Source organism: Labeo rohita, chromosome 10, assembly GCF_022985175.1.
Source record: "Labeo rohita strain BAU-BD-2019 chromosome 10, IGBB_LRoh.1.0, whole genome shotgun sequence".
Classification (NCBI taxonomy): Eukaryota; Metazoa; Chordata; class Actinopteri; order Cypriniformes; family Cyprinidae; genus Labeo; species Labeo rohita.
In genome coordinates this window covers 29,399,939-29,425,814 of record NC_066878.1, presented here as the reverse complement: position 1 = coordinate 29,425,814, position 25,876 = coordinate 29,399,939, and the positions used below count along the sequence as shown (strand labels likewise).

The window sequence follows — 25,876 nt, the reverse complement described above, 5'->3', positions numbered from 1 at the left end:
AATAAAGCTAGTAGAAAAATTAAAGCTAAAAGACAAATATATAAATACTACTGCTTTTATTATAATAAAATTGATAATAATAATTATAGATTATATTAATAATAGATTTTGAAGAACATAATTAACTAATACAATAACTTTAAGTACTAAAATTCTTGAAATAAAATTGAAGTACTACCATTTACTAAAATATAATTTAGTAATAAAGCTAAATAGATCAGAACAAAACTAATAAGACAAAAGCACATCAGTTTGCTAAAATTAAAACGAAGAGTCAAAATAAAAAGGTAATTTAGAATATTAATAAATACAATAGTATTTAAATAATACTAAAATAACACTGCTTTGTATAATAATAATAATAATAATAATAATACAAGATTTCAAAGAACAAAACAACAACTAATATTAGTACTAAAATGGAGAGTTAAAGTTAATTTAATTAATACTACTACAGTACATTAACTACTAAAATAATGCTTTTTTTATAATAATAATAATAATAATAATAATAATAGATGGATAGATTCAAAAGAACATAACTAATATAAGTACTAACATTTCCTAAAATAAAATTTAACTGAACAAAATAAATTAAAACTGAAATAAATAAAGCTAAACAAAATAGAATATTAATATATAGATATACAGAATATATAGAATAGAATATTAAAACTAAAAAGACTAAAGCACATATATTTGCTGAAATTAAAAGAAAGAGTTAAAACAGAAAGGTAATTTAAAATATTAATAAATACTACAATAGTATTTAAATAATACTAAAATAACACTGCTTTTTTTATAATAATAATAATAATAATAATAATAATAATAGTAATAATAACAACAACAAACAATATTAGTACTAAAATAGAGTTAAAATTAAAGGCAATTTTAACAAATACTACTACACTATAAAATAATGCTTTTATAATAATAATAATTGATTAATTTAATAATAGATTTCAAAGAATACAGCTAATATAAATACTAAAATTACTGAAATAAAACTAAAGTACTAACATTTACTAAAATAAAATGACCTTAAAATAAATTAAAACGGGAATAAATTAAAGCTAAATACAACAGAATAATATTAAAACTAAAAAGACAAAAGCACATCAATTTACTAAAATTAAAACGAAATAAAAAGGTAATTTCAAATATTAATAAATACTACAATAGTATATAAATAACACTATAATAACACTGCTATTTTATTAATAAATATTGTATAATATTTTTCATTAACTCATTTATTACACAAATTATTAATGTGAACTTGAGAACTCGCCTTCCCGCTGTAGATTTCAAAGAATGTGGCGTACACCTGAAGATCCAACTTCTTGTAGTTCGGTTTTTTTAACATGAGAAAAACATCCCGTGCTGAAAGAAGAGCACAGTCACATTTAGGGAAACAATCACTCAGTATTTGAACTAAAAACAGCAGATCTGACACACACCAGTGAGGGCGTAGATCCCTTTAGAGCAGTCCTGGTTCTTCCCTGAAAAGTCTCCTCCCATGGTCTGAAATGGAGGGAAAATCGATTATGACAAATAAAGGATCCTCAGGGAAGATCTGTTCCTGTAATGTGACGTCATCTGCTTACATGAGTTTTCCCGCTGCCCGTCTGACCGTAAGCAAAACAAGTGGCCATTCCTCTCTCAAATATGGTCTCCACCAGCGGCCGAGCAGTGAACCTGAAACACATCAACCGAGACAATTCACATTAATTTAGATGAAATTAAATTTTACTCATATATCTCGGAGTTTATTATTCAAAAGTGCACATTATTCTAACTTGAACAAAATGTTCATTTTTTTAAACAAAGTCAAATCAATATTAATTAAGTCCTTTAATTTAGAAATAACAGTATGTTATATTTTTATAAAAAAAAAAAAAAACATTTTATTTGTTAGTTTGTATAGTGAAAGACTGAACAAATGATAATTTTTAATATACTGATATTTTTATTTACATTTTTTATTTGTGTTATTTTGTACAGTGTGAGAATGAACAAATATTTTTATACATTTTCAATATATTAATACATTTATAAAAAAAAATATATTTTACGTGTTACTTTGGAGTGTGAGACTGAACAAATTATATTTTATACATTTTAAAATATTTATAAATGTATTTTTATATGTTAATTTGTTCAGTGTGAAACTGACCAAATTATTTTTATATAAATAATTTTTATACAAATGTTTTTATTTGTTTGTACATCATAAGTCTAAACAAATATTTTAAATAAGTTTTTTGTAATAAAAACTATACATTTGTTACTTTGTACAGTGTTAGACTAAAAAATATTTTTAGATATTTTTAATACACATAATATACTCATACTTTTATAAAAAGGACAAATTATATTTATATATTTTAATGCATTAATATATTTTATAAAATATATTTTTTATATTTGTTACTTTGTACAGCGTGAAACTAAAATTATATATTTTTAATAAATGTAACATTTATCAAATATGTTTATTAAATCAAATAATTTTATTCATGTTAATATATTTTATAACTTTTTAGATTTGTTACATTGTACAGTGTGTGACAGATCAAATTATATTCATATATTTTTATAAAATAATTTCATATTTTTATAAAAATAATATACTTTTGTTTGTTACTATGTACAGTATCAAACTAAAATACTATTTATTTTTAATTAAGCATTTATTAGTTTATTATTTTTTAATTAAATAAAACATGTTTATTTATTAGGTAAATATATTTTATAACTTTTTATATTTGTTACATTGTATAGTGTGAGACTGAACAAATTATATTTATATATTTTTAATAGAATCATATATTCATATTTTTATAAAAATAATAAACATTTTTTTTTATTTGTTACTATGTACAGTATCAAACTGAACAAATTCTATATATTTTTAATTAAGCATTTATTAATCTTTTTTAATTAAATCAAATATTTTTTATTTATTAGGTTAATATAATTTTTTACTTTTTATATTTGTTACATTGCACAGTATGAGACTGAACATATTATATTTATATATATATTTTATATATTAATATATTCATACTTTTATAAAAATAATATACATTTGTATATATGATACTATGTACAATGTGAAACTGAACATTAAAAATATATTAAATTTTTTTATTAAATTAAATAGTTTTTATTATGTTAATACATTTGTTATAACTTTATATTCATTACATTGTAACACTGAACAAATTCTATTTATACATTTTGAATATATTAATATATTCAGTTGTAAAATATACATTTTATTTTTGGTACTTTACACATAGTGAAACTGAACAAATTACATTTTTAATATAATCATTATTTATTTAAATATATTTTATTAAATAGATTTTTTATTAAATTAAATATTTTTCATTTATTATATTAATTTATTATATTTTGTTTGTTTTGTTGTTGTTTTTTTACAGTGTGAGACTAAAGAGTTTTATTTTTTCCCCTCTCGTCTTTCATTTTTACTATTTCTCTGTCAGACAACAAATGCCTGACCTGTACACCATTTCGTTTGTGGAGGTGTCGTCGAAAGCGTAATCGAAGCGGAACGTCTGGTTCTCCAGGTATCGGGTTAAATCCACTTTCTGCTTGGGCTCGTGGACCATGACCACATCTTTACTGGGAATGGTGATGACGTCCAGATCCTTCATGGTCAGCTCTGAGAGTCGACACACATGATATGCCGCATCACAAACAACACCCACACACCGGCAATGCACAATCAAAAGATTTCATCCTTACCTTTCTTGTTGAGTGGACGTGTCCGCACACACACGCATATCCTGTGATCCTCAATCTGAGAACATATACATATTATTAAGACATATCTATGATAATAACATGCAACACAGCTAATGTATCACATGGAACTGTGTGAGCACATCATGGTGCTGATGCAGTTCTTCACCAGATCTGCAGTGGTCAGCGGTCTGTAGTCCAAACTCGCTCTGAAGTCTCGGATCATGCACATGATTTCATAATTAGGGGTTGTGGCATCCACTTCCTGTGTATTTAAAAAAAAACTCCAGTTATTATTGTAAGAGTTCAGAACATAATGTTAACATTATGACATTTTTATTTACTAATTTTAATTAGAAATGCTAATTATTTTTGATTACCAAGTTGATGACTAGATGCTATCCACTGAGTAAAACAAGCAACATGCTACCAATTTGACCAATGTTTGGAACATTCTAGATGTGTTCAAAATGCAAGTTTATTACATACTGAACACTGCATAGTGTATAATGTATACTCAATAAATAAATTAAGTAATACAATTATTAATACAAAAATTTGTTCTATCCCTAACATTAATTCATTTTGCAGACACCGGTGTTATTTTACTATCCTTGACATGCCATTGTAGTTTTATTAATATTTTTAACTACAACTTATTTGAGACCCTGGATCACAAAACCAGTCATAAGTAGCACAGGTATATTTGTAGCAATAGCCAACAATACATTGTATGGGTCAAAATTATCGATTTTCCTTTATCATGTTCCACAAAGATATTTTGTACATTTCCTACCGTAAATATATCAAATCTTCATTTTTGATTAGTAATATGCATTGCTAAGAACTTTGTTTGGACAACTTTAAAGGCGATTTTCTCAGATTTTTTTTTAACCCTTAGATTCTAGATTTTCAAATAGTTTTATCTCTGCCAAATATCCTAACAAATCATACGTCAATGGAAAGCTTATTTATTCTGCTATGTATAAATGTCAATTAAAAAAAAAAAAAAAAAGACCTTTATGACTGGTTTTGTGGTCCAGGGTCTCACATTTTTGTCATTTTTATTATTATTATTTTTTAAATGTCTATATAGTTTTTATTCATTATAGTTTTTATTTATGAGATTTTTAGATACTTCTTTATGATTTCATTTTAACTTTATTTACATTTTTATTTATTTTTTAATTATTTCAATTTTAGTATTTTTTGTTTGTCTGTATCATTCATTTTTTTTAAAAAATGACTATATAGTTTTTCAATATTTTTAACTTATTTTTTTATTATTTCTGTTTTCATTGTAATTTTTTAAATTATTTAAATGTTTTGTGTGCGTTTTTGTCATTTTTATTAGTTTTTTAAAAATGCCTATATAGTTTTTATTCAGTTTTAAAATAATTTTTTTTAACTTTTTTTGTTTTCATTTTAATTTCATTTATTTTTTAATTATTTAAACTGCAGTATTTACAAATGTAGTAATTGTCATTTTTATTACTTTTTTAATGTCTATAGTTTTTATTCATTATAGATTTGAATATTTTTAACTACTACTTATTGTTTATAATTTATGTTATCATTTTCAGTTTTTTATTTTTTTAATAAGTAATTGTGTAATTGTGTAATAAGTAATTTTTTTAACATTTGAAGTGGATCAAAACCTTTCATCAGAGTTGTTCTGTTCTTGTCTTAAACTTCTTTGATTCACTTCAAATACTGACTACTGTATATAGTTCTTTTTCATTTTAATTTTTAAGTTTTTAAGTTTTAGGTATTTTAGTACACCAAGTTAAACTAAATGAAAATGAGACATACTAATTTCTATTCATTATTCACTAGCTGAAATAAAATGTTTAAGTTTTTTATTTTTTATTTTATTTAATTTATAAACGTATAATGCATTAAGCAACAACAAAATTTTGAAATGGTAGTATACTACGTTGTTGCGAGTACACTAGTATTCCATTGGTTTTCCACGGGTCACCTGTGCTCTTTTTTCTCTCAGCTCCTGCTGCTGCAATCGTCTCTTTTCACGCTTCTCTTGAAGTTTCTCCACTTCCTTCACACAGTTGGACTTCCTGCGAGCTGCAAACACACACAGAAAACTCTGACACTGGAAACAGACTCAATATTTAACAAACACTAACATTTATCAATAATAATATTGTTTGTCTAAACCTGATTCACTCACTGCATTTTGTGTAACATAATTCTGAAGTCAGTGTGAATTAGTTTGAGTTTGAGCGATTCCCTCAACAATGGCAACATGAGGGCTCATCTCTGGAAAACAGCTCTAAATGCTGCTTTTGTTCTGGTGTGACGGAAGACAACGGCCGCTGTGTGAAGCGCAGAGAGACCTGCAGTCTCTCCTCTTCAAACATCACACACCCTCAACATCATTACAACATACACATGCAGTGTGTCAATAGTAATTACACTACTGTTCAAAGGTTTGGGGTCGGTATGACTTTTAACGTTTTTGAAAGAAGTCTCTTCTGCTCAACGAGGCTGCATTTATTTGATTAAAAATGCCATAAAAACAGTGATATTGTGAAATATTATTACAATTTTATAGAAATGTTTTCTATTTGACGATATTTTAAAATGAAATTTATTTCTGTGAAGCAAAGCTGAATTTTCAGCTTCATTACTCCAGTCTTCAGGGTCACATGATCCTTCAGAAATCATTCGAATATGCTGATTTGCTGCTCAAGAAATGTTGATTATTATCAACTTTGAAAACAGCTGTGCTGCTTAACATTTTCGTGGAAAACAACATTTCTTTCAAATTCTTTCTGACCCCAAGCTTTTGGATGTTATTATATGTATTGTACAACAGGTTGTGAGGTGTCGTGGTACCGTTCTGCTGCTGTAGGGTCTGGTGTTGGATGGGTGGAGGCGGGACAGGCGCCGATGGAGGCGGTTCGGTCTGTTGGCTCGGCCGTGCTCGAGTCGTACCTACAGTGACTGAATAATGGAAATCACATCACAGACTATGAAAACACCTACAGATCAAACACTACAGCTATCACACAAACATTTTCTTTATTACGGTAAAACAATAGCAAAGTCATAAAATACCTCAAATAAAAATATGGGAATGATGTTCAAAACATGACACAAATGAAAACCTTTTTGACATCAAGCATCCTGGGATGCTTTTAAACAGCACTGAAGGCAGAACAGGTGTGCTTGTTAATGCTTTTCCTTTATTATATTTCCTTTAAGAACTTGAACCCATTAAAAAATATATATATCTTTTTGTCTATGAAAATGTTTTTGGTAATTGAAAAAACTGAAATAAAATATAAATAGATGAAAAACTAAAAAAAATTTAAATCTTGCCTTGGCAACTAACTGAAATAAAATAAATGAATGCTACATGGAAAAAAATATAATATTATTTTAACTTTTTTTTTATAATTTCGGTTTTCATTTTAATTTAATTATTTAAATTGTAGTATTTACAAATGCAGTAATTGTCATTTTTATTCGTTTTTTTAATGTCTATAGTTTTTATTCATTATAAGATTTTAATATTTTTAACTACTACTTATTGTTTATAATTTATGCTTTCATTTTCAATTTTTTTTAAATAATTTAAATGCTAGTAATTGTGTTTTTATCTTTTTTATTAGTTTTTTTGTCTATATAGTTTTTATTCATTATAGTTTTAGTAATATTTTTACCTTATTTTTAGCATTTCTGTTTTCATTTAATTTTTTTTATTTTTTTACCTTTTACCAACATTATAATAGTACATAAATAATACTAAAGTAACACTGATTTCAAGCCTTTACGTTAAATATTTTAAAATACTGAAAAAAAATAAAAATATTTTAAAATCTAGGGAAAAAAATAAGTAATATATGAAAAACTAAACAAAATTTTGGAATCCTGCCTTGGCAACTAACTGAAATAAAATAAATTTTAAGTTGAAGTACTAAAATTACTAGAACCGAAACTTAAAGAAAAATGTATTAATGCTATATATAAACAACAAATAAAAATAATAAAAAAAACATCAAAAATTACTAAAATTAAAATCAAAAAGTAAAAATACAAAAATAAAAGCTAATTCTAAATATCAAAAAAATATTATAATAGTATATAAATAATACTAAAGCAACACTGATTTCAAGCCTTTACGTTAAATATTTTAAAATCCTGAGAAAAAAAGTTACGATCTAAAAAGAAAATATAAAAAATAGATGAAAAACTAAACATAACTACAAACCATGCCTTGAAATAAAATAAATTTAAGTTGAGGTACTAAAATTACTAGAACTAAAACTAATAGAAAAATAAATTAATAATATATATAAATAATAAAAATTAATAATTATAAAAACATTAAAAATTACTAAAATTAAAATTAAAATTGAAAATACAAAAATAAAAGCTAGCAAGTTGAACTGACTATAGGAGTGAATTAACAGTACTAGTTTATGCATGACTATTATTATTTTTGCATGACTTGTACATCATACCTCGATTATCCCTTGCAGGAGTTTCATTTTTCGGTGGGGCTACTGTCCGACGATTCTACAAATGATGAATGCAAGACAATAAACATGCTTTATATAATATCCAACCTCACTACAATATACATCTACACAATAAAACATTCACAGTGAACTTCTGCCTCATTACCAGTTGCTACATGTATACAGTAATTTACCATGGTAGTTTTACAATCCATTACATGGAAAAAAACAACCTTCTATTACTATTAATAATAAATAATAGTTTTACAACTAGATACATCTTCCTATAATTATTCATATAAAATGTCATTTTAAAAATATGAAATTATATATACATTATATATATATGTGTGTATGCGTGCATATGTGTATATATAACTTAAATAGTCAAGCACAAAGGCTTATAGGTCATCTCCCAACGTAGTATGCCATGAATGCATGGTATTTTCGTTTTTTTTTTGTGTTTTACAACTAAAAATGACCTAGACTGTATTGATTTCACCATAAAAACTGAAAATAGTTTTTTATGACTTTATGACTCCTGTCTAAAAATCCATCTTAGAAGTTATAAAACCCAGATTGAGTGCGCTACAATCGTCTGTCCACCCCTGTGCTCATTCCTCCTCTTGGTTACGACTATTAAGGTGTAGCGAAACGGACTCTGACCTTGTTTTGGGGGATCTTGTTGATTTTGATGGCGCTCGACACGGGCGGCGGAGGGGTCTCAGGACTTTGTGGGATTTCCTCTTCGGGTGCAATGTCTGGATTTAGTGCAAATATGCTCTCCAGATCGATCTGTTCAAGGAGAATGAGAGCACGAGCATCAGGCTGACGGTTTCAACAGCACTTCTACTCACGGCACACAGGATTTTCCACAGTTGTAAAAGCTGCTAAAAATAATCATCCCACAGGACACAAAAGAGATCTCAGTATCTCAGCTGTTTCTCCTAGACAGCAATGAGATGCTATAGAGACCTGTGCCTCTTAAAAAAAAAAAAAAAAAAAAAAAAATTCAGAAAGTGCACTCAAATTTGCCAGCAAAAGTCAGAGATCTCAATATGAACTCATATTTCTCATCAAACTCCTTCTGATGATCTGAGCTGCAATCCACATTCATTTAATACATTTATTTCTGGTTGGAAAAACATTTGAGATTAAGCTGATAGTTAAAACCTTCGTCTAGGTTTTAATATTTCATGCACACATTAATGCATTTAATAACTAAAGTCCGCTGATAAACCTGGAAGCTATTTAAGGCAGAGGAACAAAAGCTGTTTGAGAATAAATCTCCCTTGATCCCAGCACATTGTACCTGTGTTTCTATTAGAGATGTACAACTACAAAGACAAATAACCATGAATGAATCATACAAGCTTTTGTCTTTAGTGCATTATGCCAATATGATGGACATTTTGAATATGAATATCAGAAATTGACCTCTTTCCCTTTTGTGTCTCCGTTTTCAATCCACTCCACCGTCACGCTCTCATTGTCTTCGTTCAGTGATGTCACCATGGCCTGGTGGATTCTTCCTGAAATACATAATGAAACAACAGTTTACTGCATAAATCTACAGCTCTATGAGTGCTCTCTAATGCAACAATTCATTATGAATAGTTCACCCAAAAATTTAAATTTGCTGAAATCTTGCTCACCCTCATGCCATCCAAAAATGAGTTTGTTTCTTCAACAGAACAGATCTGAACAGCATTACATCACTTGCTCACCAAAAGATCCTCTGCAGTGAATGGGTGCCGTCAAAATGAGAGTTCAAACAGCTGATAAAAACATTACAATAATCCTCATATAATCCACACCACTCCAGTGGTTAACATCTTGTGACGTGAAAAGCTGTATATTTGTAAGAAACAAATAAATCATTAAGCCATTTTAACTTTAAACCAACACTTCCCTCCAAAATACGAGTTTATAATCCATATTAACGCTTCCTCCAGTGTGTTGTCTTCTCATATCAAAATCCACCCACATGTTTGTTAAGAACTGTTTTGGCTTGTAAATGATGTTTGATATGTGCATATTTGTCTCCTGATTCAGATGACATGACTTTTTTCACTAAAGAAAGCAATATTATGGATAAGAGGACGCATATATTAGCTGGAAGCAATAGTTTTAAACATCAGTTAAAACATCTTCTTACAAACATGCAGCTTTTTGCTTTACAAGATGTTATGGAGTGGTGTGGTGGATTATTGTGGTGTTTTTATCAGCTGTTTGGACTCTCATTCTGATGGCACCCATTCACTGCAGATTGACCATTCACCATTGATCTGTTGGTGAGCAAGTGAAGAAACAAACTCATCTACATCTCGGATGGCCTGAGAGAGAGTAAATTTTAAGCAAATTTTCATTTTTTGGTAAACTAAAAATATAATATTATTTTAACTTTTTTTTTTTTATAATTTCGGTTTTCATCATAATTTAATTTATTTTTTAATTATTTAAATTGTAGTATTTACAAATGCAGTAATTGTCATTTTTATTCGTTTTTTAATGTCTATAGTTTTTATTATAAGATTTTAATATTTTTAACTACTACTTATTGTTTATAATTTATGTTTTCATTTTCAGTTTTTTTTAATAATTTAAATGCTAGTAATTGTGTTTTTATCTTTTTTATTAGTTTTTTTGTCTATATAGTTTTTATTCATTATAGTTTTAGTAATATTTTTACCTTATTTTTAGCATATCTGTTTTCATTTTATTTATTTTTTTTCTTTTTACCTTTTACCAACATTATAATAATACATAAATAATACTAAAGTAACAAGCCTTTACGTTAAATATTTTAAAATACTGAAAAATATATATATATATATATATTTTAAAATCTAGGGAAAAAAATAAGTAATAAAAAAATAAACAAAATTTTGGAATCCTGCCTTAGCAACTAACTGAAATAAAATAAATTTTAAGTTGAAGTACTAAAATTACTAGAACTGAAACTTAAAGAAAAATATATTAATGCTATATATATATATATATATATATATATATATATATACAAAAAAACAAAAATAATTAAAAAAAAAATACCAAAATTAAAATAAAAAATAAAAATACAAAAATAAAAGTTAATTCAAAATACAAAAAAATTATTGTAATAGTATATAAATGATACAAAAGCAACACTGATTTCAAGCCTTTACGTTAAAGGCTTGAAATTTGAACACATTTGAACTATTCCTTCAAATGTGTGCTCAGGGCTCAAACCTGCAACCTTTCACTTGTAGACCCCATGCTTGCACCACTACACCTGCATTGTATTAACAATTGGTTATGTATAATATGTGACTCTGGACCACAAAACCAGTCATAAGTAGCATGGATATGTTTGTAGCAATACCCAAAAATACACTGTATGGGTCAAAATGATCAATTTTCCTTTTAGGCCAAAAATAATTAGGATATTAAGTAAAAATAGAAATATTTTGCAAATTTCCTACCGTAAATATATCAAAACTTAATTGTTGATTAGTAATGTGCATTGCTAAGAAATTCACTTGGACAACTCAAAAGGCGATTTTCTCAGTATTTAGATTTTTTGGCACCCTCAGATTTCAGATTTTCAAATAATTGCATCTCTGCCAAATATTGTACTATCCTAACAAACCATACATCAATGGAAAGCTTATTTAGTCAGATGATGTATAAATTAAAAAAAAAAAAAATGACCCGTATGACTGGTTTTGTGGTCCAGGGTCAAATATGTGTATTCTTTCTATTTGTTATTTTGTGTTAATGTACACATAACACGTTTGCATTACTAGCCTACTTGTATTGTACTACAGTCTTAAGTGAATTTTTCGTCTTATCTGTAATTTCACGGCAGAAATGAAATTTGGCTTAACTTCAGACTTGTAAATTGCTGAAATGACAATAAACTAACCTAAAACAGCAGTACAAACGAGTTTTGCAGGCGATGTCTCTGGGCGTCTTCCTCAGAGATGATGCTAACAGACTGCGAATTTATTAACGTACTATGGCGAAGGATTGGCTTATGAATATTAATTACGCACCGTGACCGTTTCCCCAGTGCGCTTCTCTGATTGGCTGTAAGTCTCGCCTGTGCGTAAGCGTTATGGTGACGTATTGGTTCTGGATTATGAATTAGATTCCGCGCCGAGACGCTCCAACACGGTTTCCAAGCAACGTCAGGAGCACCTCATTAATATTTATAAGCCAAACCTCCGCTATAGTAGCATTCGTAAATTCGCTAACGGGTTAGCAGGAGCATGCATCCTAAAACAGGCAATATAACGGCGTGCCAAGGACGGAAGGGTAGTGTATGTTTATGCACAGGCCTGCATCGAGACTCTCCCGCCGTTTGCACCAGATGTCTTGCGTTAAACGGGTTTACCGGGTTAAACAAAGATGATGCACCGACAAACTGCATCTCAGCCTGATAAACGCGCTGCTGCTGGGTGTGACTCACCATCACTGCGCTTGATCTCCACATAAATGCCGATCTGGATCTTCCCGAAGAGGCCTGCCATGCCTCATGTGTGTGCCAGGGTCTGTACGGAGGTTTTTGAGCGGGTTTCACGGGAGAAGTTGAGCAGCGGCAGCGGCGCAGCAGAAACCGGGAGGAGGTCAGGAGGGACAGAAGGATGAGCGCGCATGCGCAGAGCGATCACACACCCATCACAGAATGTCACATCAGCCCCTTTTGTCTAGTTGCAGTGGACACAATCTGTCCAACAGTTTTTTTTTGTTTGTTTTTTTTTAATATTGTTTATTTTTCTTTTTTTTCTTGTGGAAGATTGCTTTAAATGAGCATTATTTTACATAAAAAATAAAATAAATAAAAACGATATATGCTTTCTTCCTAATAAACTTTGAAGATTTAATCTATTATCTTGACATTAAAAACCGATTGCATTGCTTCAATTTAAACAGTAAATTAAATGTAAAATATTTCATTCTTAAGGTTGTAACTTAAATCAATATTATTTTTTTTTTCAAAAATACACATGATGGCAGCAAAGGGCTGGTTTGCATGAAATGCGCTGAAAGAAACAGTATTAGTTAGAATTAAAACAGTTAAAGTATGAGGAAACCTCATTGTTAAGTGATTTATTGTTTTACATCACTTTTAAAACTTAACTAAACCACTTTTTCGTGGACAATAATCTACAAAAGAAACACTTACAGATTTAGTTACTAAAAAGTAAGAGGGGTCAGTAAGAGTTTTTTTTTTTAATTAAAATTCATATTTTTATTCCACAAGGATGCATTCAATTAATCAAAAGTAAGAGAAAATACTTTTATAATGCTACAAAGTTTTCTATTTCAGACGAATTTTGCTCATTTTACGTTGTCAATCAATAAAAAAAAAAAAAAAAAAAAAAGTATTAGTTTTCAGAAAGATATCAAGCAGCACAACTGTTTTCAACATTGATAATGATCAGAATTGTTTCTTGAGCAGCAAATCAGAATATTAGAATGATTTCTGAAGGATCATGTGACTCTGGAGTAATGATGCTGAATATATAGCTTTGATCACAGGAATAAATTACATTTTAAAATATATTCAAATAGAAAACAGCTATTTTAAATGGGAATAATATTTCTGAATATTACTGTTTTTACTGTATTTTTTAATCAAATAAATGCAGCCTTGATAAGGCAAAATCTTAGTGAACCCAAACTTTTGAATGATGTACTACAATAAAACAATATAATACATAAATTAGCAAATAAATTATCTGATAATATATACATACATATATATATATATATATATATACATATACAATGGCATTCAAAAATTTGGGATCAGTACGATTTTTTATGCGTTTTAAAGAAGTCTTTTCTGCTCATCAAGGCTGCATTTATTTGATTAAAAATACAGAAAAAAACTGTAATATGTGAAATATTATTGAAATTTAAAATAGTAGTTTTCTATTTTCATATCATTTAAAACAGAATTTATTCCTTTGATGCAAAGCTGAATTTTCAGCATCTTTACTCCAGTCTTCAGTGTAACATGATCCTTCAGAAATCATTCTAATATGCTGATTTATTGTCAGTGCTGGAAACCCTTTTTTCAGGATCCTTTGATGAATAAAACTTTAAAAAGAACAGCATTTATTTGAAATAGAAATATTTTGTAACAACATGCACTATTTTTCAAAAGTTTGGGGTCAGAATTTTTTTTCTTTTTTTCTTTGTTTGAAAAAAATGAATACTTTTATTCAGCAAGGATGTGTTAAATGAATAAAAAGTGATAGTAAAGACTTATATTGTTAGAAAAGATATATCTTTTGAATAAATGCTGTTCTTTTTAACTTTTTATTCATCAAAGAATTCTGGAAACAAAAAAAAAACAAAAAAATCACAGGTTCCAAAAAAATATTAAGCAGCTCAACTGTTTCCAACATTGATGATAAATCAGCATATTAGAATGATTTCTGAAGGATCATGTGACACTGAAGACTGGAGTAATGATGGGGATATAATTACAAGAGGACAGGAATAAATTACATTTTAAAATATATTCAAATAGAACACAGCTATTTTAAATGGAAATAATATTTCTGAATATTACTGTTTTTACTGTATTTTTCAATCAAATGCAGCCTTGGTGAGCAAAAGACACTTCTTAAAAAATCTTAGTGATCCCAAACTCTTGAATGATGTGCTACAATAATATAAAAGAATACATAACTTATCAAATAAATGACCAGATATATATACAATGCCGTTCAGAAATTTGGGAGATTTGAGATTTTCTTTAAGTCTTTTCTGCTCATCAAGGCTGCATTTATTTGATTAAAAACACAGAAAAAAACAGTAATATTGTGAAATATTATTGCAATTTAAAATAGTAGTTTTCTATTTTAATATCCTTTAAAACAGAATTTATTCCTGTGATGCAAAGCTGAATTTTCAACATCATTACTCCAGTCTTCAGTGTCACATAATCCTTCAGAAATCATTCGAATATGCTGATTTATTATTAGTGCTGGAAACTGTGCTGTTTAAGTTTTTTGGAACATGTGATACTTTTTTCAGGATTCTTTGATGAATAAAGCATTAAAAAGAACAGCATTTATTTAAAACAGAAATATTTTGTAACAATATACACTATTGTTCACAGGGTTCTTTGAAAGAAATTAATACTTTTATTCAGCAAGGATGTGTTAAACTGACAAAAAAGTGATAGTAAAGAATTATATTGTAAGAAAACATTTCTATTATGAATAAATGCTGTTCTTTTTAACGTCTTATCAGAGAATTCTGAAAAAAATATCAGAAGTTCCAAAAAATATTAGGCAGCTCAACTGTTTCCAACACTGATAATAAATCAGCATATTAGAATGATTTCTGAAGGATCATGTGACACTGAAGACTGGAGTAATGATGCTGAAAATTCAGCTTTGCATCACAGAAATAAATGATATTTTAAAGTATATTAAAAATTTAGAACAAATAAATAGAAATTTGATGAGTATGATGAGCTTTTACTTTACTGACAGAAATCAAACAAGCACCTGAGAAACTTCCATTTAGTATTACGTTCAGTTTGAACACCAATGCGTTATAGCATGTGATGTCTGAAGTGAACACTAGACGCAGATCTTCTGAATGAGGAAATGTGAGGTATGTGTGAGCTGGAAACATCTGTCAGACGCAGACACTTCCTCACCTCCTTTGCCTTGAACTGTGCTGTCATTCTTCTGTATGATGACAATCCATTGGTGGAGATGAATGAAGCGGGCCGCTCGCGCTGTCAGCTGAACGCACCTCTTCAGTCCCGGGTGGGTTCGTCATCATCTGTTTCCCCAGTAACAGTTAACCGGCCCTGCCACGGTCTCAGAGAACGTGTGTCGAGTTTATACAGGAGTGCATTGTTGCCTAATGCAATTAAATGCATGTAGTTTTAAGACTTCTTTATCTAGAAAACACATGCAATTTTATTTATCTTTAGATCTGACTGATGTTTTCAATTAGGCAACACTTTAAAAGCAGATTGGCGTTCGTCTCTTTGGTCACTAAAGTTAGTGATTTATAAAGAAGCAAACAAACGAAGGAAAATTTCTGCTCCGAGTCATGACAGGTTTCCCGGGTTTAATTAATGTCACGCAACCTCAGGCTCAAGTGTGTAAGTCGCAGTAGAAATGAGGGGAAAAAGAGAAAAAACCCAAAAGAGAGGTTTCATGAATAATGGGAGACGGTGGACGCGCGGCCCTTACTCCTGTGCACTGGAGCTGCAAAACACCCCAGAGATTCAGCGCACAACTTTGCCCTGCTCTCTTTGTTTGCTGTGGCATCATAACTAATATGTTTTTGGCCTCTCATACATAATCATGCCGACTGTCTGTTTGAGGTCGGACCTGATTAAAAATCCAGCATGGAATGGAATAACAAGAGTGCTCACTGTCATATGTCTGAAACTAGAACTAGTTCAGAAAACACATTGACCAAAGGATGACATACATATTTCCGAAATGGACATAAATGAGTTTTTGGCTTCTACAATAAGTAAACCTAAAAGATGATTAAACTTGACGTAAACAATGATTAAACAATGTATCGCTTCTTTGCAAGTTTAATTTATTTATTTTTACTTGTTTAGAGATTATAGGAAAAATAATTAATTTTGACTTATCCCATAATTAGTAAAAAAACAATTACATTATATTAAAACTTTTTACAGTTGCACTTTTGCACTTTTTTTGGGCCTGTTGGAGATTAAAGGAAAATAAAGAATTAATTTGGACTCATCCCTTAATTAGTAAAATATATAATAAATGTAATTAATTTTGGAAAAATCTTACAATTACAGAAAAAATATTATATTATATTATATTATATTATATTATATTATATTATATTATAACTTTATACGGTTGCTTTGTAAGTTTTACTTTTGGGCCTCTCGGAAATTAAACTAAAAATAAATTGCTTTTGACTCATTCCTTAATTAATAATATAATATAATATAATATAATATAATATAATATAATATAATATAATATAATATAATATAATAATTTAGAAAAATCTCAATTATTGAAAAAAAAAAATAGATTAAATTATACTATAACTTTGTACAGCTGCTTTTAAATTTTACTTTCTGGGGCCCCTTGGAGATTAAAGGAAAAAATACATTAATCCCTTGATTACTAAAAAATTATAATATAATATACAAAAACTAATTTTGAAAAACCATACAAGTATTGAACAAAAATATTGTATTATATATATATATATATATATATATATATATATATATATTATATTATATTATATTATATTATATTATATTATAACTTTGTACAGTTGTTTTGTAAGTTTTACTTTTTTGGGCCTCTTGGAAATTAAAGGGAAAATAAATTGCTTTTGACTCATCTCTTAATTACTAATAATGTAATATAATATAATAGAATAAAAAAATCTCAATTTTTGGAAAATATTGTATTGTATTGTATTTTATTATATTATATTATATTATATTATATTATAACTTTGTACAGTTGCTTGCTACATTAATTTTGACTCATCCCTCGATTACTAAAGATATAATATAATAATATAAAATATATTATAAAAAATATATTTTAATATAAAATAAAAAATACATTTTGAAAAAAAAAATCTCACAATTATTGAAAAAATATTGCACATTATATTATTACTTTGTACAGTTGCTTTGTAAGTTTTACTTTTTTGGGCCTCTTGGAAATTAAAGGAAAAATACATTGCTTTTGACTCATCTCTTAATTACTAATTATGTAATATAATATAATATAATATAATATAATATAATAAAAAAATCTCAATTTTTGGAAAATATTGTATTGCATTGTATTTTATTATATTATATTATATTATATTATATTATATTATATTATATTATATTATATTATTTTATATTATATTATATTATATTATATTATATTATATTATATTATAACTTTGTACAGTTGCTTGTAAATTTTACTTTTTTGGGCCCCTTGGAGATTAAAGGAAAAAAAATACATTAATTTTGACTCATCCCTTGATTACTAAAGATATAATATAATATAATAATATAAAATATATTATAAAAAATATATTTTAATATAAAATAAATACATTTTGAAAAAAAAAATCTCACAATTATTGAAAAAATATTGAACATTATATTATTACTTTGTACAGTTGCTTTGTAAGTTTTACTTTTTTGGGCCTCTAGGAAAAACAAAAATTGCTTTTGACTCATCCCTTAAATTACTAAAAAATATAAATTATATATATTAAAAAAATAGATTATATTAAAAATAATACAATATATGAAAAAAAACTATTTAAAATGTTTTTATTTGTACAGAATTCTGTACACAATTACAGAAATATTCAAGAATACTAATGTTTAAGTCTTGTAGTTATGCTTTAAAAACAGTACATAACATTACTGTGTGAATTGAATTTTATTTCAGACAAAATGAAGAATAAATCAAACAAATTTTCTGTGTTAATCAAAAACTCAACTATTGATCCCATGACCTTCCTTCAGTGTGTGTAGGCTGTATATTCAGTACTTGACTTATAAACTAACCATATGGCACTGTGATCATATAGTTAAACTCCCTCTTACAAAATATCATATTTCCTTATTGCTGCTGTGTCTGTTTTCGCTTTGTTCTGCGATGACAAAGAAATTCCTCCTCTAACCCCTTTATACAGCCCATCTGAACCAAAGAAATGAATGTGTCACGCTAGAATTGCCATCATTTTTCTGCAATAAAAGAGGCCGGTGTCAGATATTGGCTTTTTGTAAAGACCTAGACGGTGTGTGTAATTTGACTAATGGCTTCTTCCCGGTCAGAATCTGCATCTTTCGCTCCCGTCGGCTCTACGTGATGAACACAATTAAATATCCCTCTGAAAATCACAGCGAAATGTCACGGCCAATGTCGTTATTTCATTGTATTCCCTCTGATCGGGGCGTCTAGGGTGCGGGATGGTTTCTGTTCAGATGATTGAGGCAGTGGAGAGGAAGACAACACGCATCCCATGATGCATCTGTCTCTGAATGGAGCGTATTTACTTTCTTTCCACTCATTTTTCTTTTACGCAGCAGGAGATGAATTACCCGGGGAATGGATTCGGATGCGGCGCTCCCTCATTCCGAGTCTTTTTCTTCTCCCGCGTGGAGATTTGACAGACGACACGCGGGCTGATCGGGACCCACAGCGAGGTGAAGGGCGACTGAAAGACTTCCTCCGGAGACTCTGAAGCAAAGAATGAGATTGTGTGCTGTGGAAAAAACAACGCATTTGTTTGTTGTGCGTTCGTGTTTTCTCACCCCTGCCACCGGTGTGAGATTACAAAGGCCTCACGCACAGAAAGAGAGCAAAGGACATCTAGGCAAACATTTGAAATCTAATATAAAACAGCAAAACTGAATGTCCTGCATTTATTTCAACACACATTTGTAGTGAGCCAGTGCTGGTCTTTTCTGTGTCCATACTACTTTCTGCAGTATGTAGTAAGCTGTGCATAGTATGCAAAAATTGTGCACGACCTACTAAATTTGGCAAAATGTGCAGCATGACCTATCCCACAATGCACTGTGTTTGATTCGCTTGATATTTAGGTGCATTTAGTGGATCATGCACAGTAGGCCTACGAATCTCATTTACTTTTATGCATTTGGCAGATGCTTTTATCCAAAGAGACTCACATTGCTTTTAAACTATCTTTTCAATTCATGCATTCCCTGGGAACTGAACCCATGACCTTGGCGTTGCTAGCGCCAGCTCTATCTTTTGAGCTACATCAAGACATATTCATGTAATATCACAAAAGACCCATGCAACTGATTTCAATAAGGACTGAAATAAACAATAACCCAGATAACAAAAATATGATCTAAGAATATTCTGCTAACATTCCTATTAAAGGGATAGTTAAACCAAAAATGAAAACTACCCCATGATTTACTCACACTCAAGCTGTCCTATGTGTGTATGACTTGATATTCAAATACATTCGGATTTACTTTGTTGTAAACAAAACTTGCTGGAACGCCACTCTCTCGTCAAAGCGTGTCCGACAGAATGTTCACAACATCCAGATTTTTAAAAAACCTTTTTCTTCAGGGTTTCTGCAGGTTTTATGAGGGTAAATTTAAGACTTTTTAAAGACCTTTTTAAGGCCAACTAAAGAAAATTTAAGGAAAAAAAAATTGAAGGGAAAACAATACAGCAATATGTTCTCTAAGTATAGTTCGAGTTTTACTTTTACTTTCAAATTAGCAGCAATTTAGTGTCTAGCAATTGTTTGTTTTTAGTTCATTTCAGTTTTCCCTCTTTTCCTTGCTTTCTTTCTATAAAAGCGCTATGCACATTTTACTTTCACTTTCAAATTAGCTGCAAATGGGCGTCAAACTGTTGTTTGTTTTTAGTTAGTTTAAGTTTTCCCTCTTTTCTTCACTTTCCTTGGTTTTAAGTAGCTTGTAAAAGCGTTGTGCCCATTTCACATTCACTTTTAAATTAGCGGCATTAACGTAACGTAACAACCTTTTATTAACAAAACGAATAAAAATACACCATGTTATATGCCTAATACAAAATAATAACTTACACAAAGTTTACATAGGTATGCAAATCCAAATAAATAAGATGAATTAAATCTGTCATTCTGCACACTGCGTTGAGCACAAAAGACTGGGTCATCGGGCCAATCACCGCAGATTAGTGTCACACAAAGGAGTGGTTTGGACAAATGATTAATTTTAACGAACTGTTTGGGAGTCGTTGAGCAAATAAGGTAAAAATAAACGCATTTTATAAGACAATAAAAGTGTTTTTTGACCTTGCATGCATGTCAGCTTGTTGTTGGGGACTCCCAAAACCAATATGAACCCTTTAAAATCCATAATAGGGGAACTTTAAGACTTGCTGCTTTGATTTAAGACCTTTTCAAGTCCTTAATTCACAGAAAAGTGATTTAAGACTTAAGACTTTTTTTAAGATTCGCGGAAACCCTGTTCTCCATCTTAGAATTTTCTGTTCAGGACAAACAAGGGACTCATGAACAACAATCACTAACAAAAAAATAAAAAATAAAATAAAAAATAAACAACACACACAGCTGTGGATCATTCAGGTAACAACACAGTATTAAGAATCAAGTGTATGTAAACTTTGTAAACTTTTGTAATTTAACTATTATTTTGTCTTGTGGACCACATGTAAGCATCTTTTTTGTGAAAAATCTTATTCAGGTCAGTACTAAATAAAAAATAACATGCATTTTGTCTTATTTTGATAAAATAATTAACATTTTGCAGAAGGTGTATGTAAACCTTTGACCTCAACCGTAACTTTGAACTTTCTTGTTTTCTATACAGACTGTAATTGTTCAAAACACCCCTTTTTAATGTTTAAATGCTTTTTTTTTTTTAAATATTTAATGATTTTTCTTGGTTATGCAAACAACCAGGCGACAAGTTGTAATTTTTGGAATGTTACATTTGAGTGTTCTCTAAACCTTCTGAAACAAGTTACACTTAAAGCGTTCTGACGTTTTGAGAGCATTATTATAGTCCAGACATCTTTGAATGAACGTTCTATTAATGTTACTATTAAAGTTCTGAGAAAGTCCCCTATTAGCTAGGAAGGAGGTACTGCAGTTTTTAAAGTGATCTAAAATGTTATTCCGCATATTCATGTTTCGATGCACCTAATGAAAACAAACCAACCAGAGATGTTCTGCTGGCATGCAAAACATACGGTTTGTTTTGTCATTCAAATAAAAGCCGGCAAAAGAGTACACGCAGACTAGTTGCCATCAGCTGATCTGTGTGTTTTGTGAAGTGACTTTCTGAGGCGCTTCATTCCTCATTTCCAGGCTGCTGGCTGTCATTTATACGGCGCTTTGATGATAAAGTCATTATCTCCTCCTCTATTCAAAGCGCTGTCACACCTCAGCTCAGCGTGAGCCGCAATTAATTTTCCCGGCGCATACGCATACGCATACGCATACATTTATTTGTCAATTTCCATTCAGAATCGTATATTCCACCAAAGGCTGAGTTTCACTCTAAACGCATTTGATACTCCATCAACAAAGCGCGAAGGGTTGATGTTAAAATGACAAACTGCAGAAGACGAAAAGGAGACGCGCACCTGCGACAGCGCGTTATCAGACATTACAGACTGGTGTGATCACCGCTTGTGTTAAATCTGCATGTTTGTCTCTGTAAATTATTCACTACTATCAGACCCTCAAAGCGCATCTCCATCTAATCTAACTTATACTGATATTTGGCATCTCTGCCTAATAAATAAATAAATGCAATTCCCAAACGAGACTTGTGACAGACGCGCAAAGCTCTTTTGGTGCAAGCGTTGCTGTAACATCAGTAAGCGTGATATTTTACAAAGTCTAACATGCCAGACAACTCGGGTCTGCTGTGAAGTGATTTTTACGCATTTCCACCGGGTGAATTCAATGACTAATCTAGTTTTCACATTAAACTTGCATGCACGGTAGTTTTAGACTTGCTGCAAACTATTCAAACCATATGACTGCGTTTTAAAAATGCATGCCGAGTTGTGCAAGAACAGCTCCTGCGTAGAAAAAGCAAGGAACTCGTTTTGAGGAAATCAAAGGGACGATTAGAAATAATTTATAGGCTTTGGAGAAGCTTCTGATATCACATAAACATCTCAGTGTATGGCACAACAAACATATTTAGATGAAAAGAATAGAGGAATTTGTACAAATAAATGTATTACTTACTAAACTGATGATTACAAAGAACATGGTGATTACTTTCAGGCCTCAGTTTGGACAGCCTTTCTCACGCAGCTGCGTTTTGTTTATTATTTGGACTTGCAGATGCAGGTTGAGGCCACGCGGCGGCACTCTCAACCACAGATTCTTCAGTGGAAATATACTATTTGCACATTACATTTACTGCACAGTATCTGAATTCTCCCTTTATGTATATGTATGCAAGCAAAAGGCCTACTGTATCCCACAATGCAATGTATTCAACTTCTATTTGAACTGAGGCACTATTAAATCTCATTCTTAACTGTGATTTAAAAGTTACAGATTTTTATTTATTTATTTACTTTTTTTTCACAAAACTGGAATGTGAATTAGCCTACTACTTGCTGGTCAAACTGCAATTAAATGGCACAAGGAACACTTTCAGAATTTTGGCGAATGTTCTGGCAAGGTTCTCTCAAAGTTATGAACGTTTGTTGTTCCAGTAATGTTAACAGAACATTCATTCAAAGTATCTTTGTATCAACTTGTTTTGGAATGTTCAGAGAACATTCAAAAGTATCATTCCCGTAATGTTTCCAAATGTTGCCAAAATTCTAAAATGGAATGCTTCCTAAACATTTGCATAATAATAATAATAATTAAAAAATAGCTTTACCAAAGATTTTAAAACCTGGAGATTTTAAATGTTCACAGAATGTATTTGGAATGTTAGCAAAACATTCTTAGAACATATTTTTGTTGCCTGGGAACATAGTGATTCCAAATGTTGTGTACTGTTACAGCATATAATAGCCTATGATAAACATAGACATTTTATTTCAGCTTGAACAGATATAAAAACATAGCATAAGATGCCGTTTTCATTCCAGTTCCAATTTTAGTATAATTGATACTGTTATAGTTTTATAACTACATTCTATATTATGAACTATATTATGAAGTTTTAGTAGAAAAGTTGTTTGTCATTTTTATTAGTTTTTAAGTCTATATATAATTTATTTTTAATTTATTTTAGTTTTAGTTGCTTAGTATTCAGTACCTTTATATTTTATTTTATTTTATTTTTTATTAACATTTATTTCAGTATCATTGATACTATTATAGTTTTTGTTAATATTTTGAATTTGATTCATTTTTTTTATTTTAATTTGTAATTTGAGTTTTCACTTTAATTTTAGTTTTATATTTATATAAAATTTATATTTTATATTAAGTTTTAGTAGTTCTGTTGTTTTTTTTAATGTCTATATAGTTTACATATGTTTATTTATTTTACTTTATTTAGTTTTAGTTACCTGGCAACTAGCTAAAATATAAGTTTATGGTTTTAAATATAATATCATTTCTAAAATATAATGTTTATTTTTTTAAAAGAATATATTTTATTTTAGTTAACATTTATTTTAGTATTACTGATACTATTATAGTTTTTGTTAGTATTCTGAATTTGATTAGTTTTTTGTCATTTAAATTTGGGTTTCACTTTAATTTTATTTGAAGTTTTAGTAATTTTGTTTTACTTTGTTAATTTGATTAGTTTTTTAATGTCTATATAGACATTATTTATTTTAGTTTATTTAGTTTTAGCTAGCGCTTGAAGTTATTCAAATGTGAAGTTATAATAATTTAAAGTTATTAAAATGGGAAATGTTGACCTGGCAACTATCTAAAATATAAGTTTATGGGTTTTTTAAATTATTTTACTTAACATTTATTTTAGTATCATTGATACTATATTTTACTTTTTGCAAATATATTGAATTTGATTAGATGTTTTAAATTTGAATTTAGGTGTTCACTTTAATTTTAGTTGAAGTTTTAGTAATTTTGTTGTGTTTTTGTCATTTTTTATTAGTTTTTTCATGTCTATATAGTTCATATTTTTATTTATTTTAGTTTTTTAGTTTTAGTTGTTTAGTACTTGAAGTTAAACTTCAAGTTTAACTTGGCAACTAGCTAAAATATAAGTTTTTAAAAATATTTTATTTTATTTTAGTTAACATTTATTTTAGTATGATTGATACTATCAGAGTTTTTATTAATATTTTGAATTTGATTAGATTTTTTTTTTTCATTTGAATTTGAGTTTTTATTTTAGTTTTACTTGAAGTTTTAGTAATTTTGTTGTGCTTTTGTCATTTTTATAAGTTTTTTATGTAAATATATTTAATGTTTTTATTTATTTTAGTTTTTTAGTTTTAGTTGTTTAGTACTCGCAGTTATTAAAATAGGATGTTATAATAACTTAAAGCTATGAAAATGGGAAATGTTGATTCGGCAACTAGCTAAAATATATTAAGATTTTTACATTTTTTTATTTTAGTTAACATTTTTTTAGTATCATTATAGTTTGTGTTAATATTTTTGAATTTGATAACTTTTTTATTTGAGTTTTCCCTTTAATTTTAAAGTTTTAGTAATTTTGTTGTGTTGTCTGTATAGTTTTAATAATTATTTTAGTTTTAGAAATGCTGACTTGGGAACTATCTAAAATATAACAAGTTTAAGTTTTTTTTATATTTTGTTTTATTTTAGTTAACATAAATTATATTTCAAGTAACAAAAAATGTTTTAATGGTTTTAGGTTTAGTTAACTATAATAACTCTGTGATATTCATATTCAAAGTTTTGTTCATAATTAAACTTTATTCTGATCAGTTACATAAAAGTAAAGAACTGAGTTAGTTTTGATCTAAACATTGTTCATCTTGTTCATATTATGAATGACTAATGACCCAAAAAGCAGTTTCTTCATTATTTTTTATCATCAAAACAATTCCTCCACTAACTTTCCTTTCTGAAGTCTGTCTTAAACTCCTGCATTAGATAATGCAGACTTTCAAAAATCTTGCCAATATGAAATA

At 28.8% G+C, this 25,876-nt stretch overlaps 1 protein-coding gene and 1 long non-coding RNA gene across 3 annotated transcripts in view; both read right to left on the bottom strand.

Moving 5' to 3' along the window:
* LOC127172338 (kinesin-like protein KIF2A) overlaps positions 1-12,929 on the bottom strand; it is a 38,667-nt gene extending 25,738 nt beyond the window's left edge. For both annotated transcript variants that reach the window (XM_051121601.1, XM_051121602.1), the window contains exons 1-12: positions 12,712-12,929; positions 9,696-9,790; positions 8,925-9,053; positions 8,262-8,316; positions 6,631-6,738; positions 5,756-5,856; positions 3,944-4,039; positions 3,778-3,832; positions 3,532-3,694; positions 1,611-1,701; positions 1,464-1,527; positions 1,295-1,386 (exon numbers count right to left, since the gene is read on the bottom strand). In XM_051121601.1, the coding sequence (XP_050977558.1) occupies positions 1,295-1,386; positions 1,464-1,527; positions 1,611-1,701; positions 3,532-3,694; positions 3,778-3,832; positions 3,944-4,039; positions 5,756-5,856; positions 6,631-6,738; positions 8,262-8,316; positions 8,925-9,053; positions 9,696-9,790; positions 12,712-12,772 (1,110 nt within the window). In that variant the 5' untranslated portion in view covers positions 12,773-12,929. The remainder of the gene's footprint in view (positions 1-1,294; positions 1,387-1,463; positions 1,528-1,610; positions 1,702-3,531; positions 3,695-3,777; positions 3,833-3,943; positions 4,040-5,755; positions 5,857-6,630; positions 6,739-8,261; positions 8,317-8,924; positions 9,054-9,695; positions 9,791-12,711) is intronic.
* Positions 12,930-18,743: 5,814 nt separating this feature from the next.
* LOC127171646 (uncharacterized) overlaps positions 18,744-25,876 on the bottom strand; it is a 63,870-nt gene continuing 56,737 nt past the window's right edge. Inside the window, exon 5 of the long non-coding RNA XR_007828543.1 lies at positions 18,744-19,523. This is a non-coding gene — a long non-coding RNA (uncharacterized LOC127171646). The remainder of the gene's footprint in view (positions 19,524-25,876) is intronic.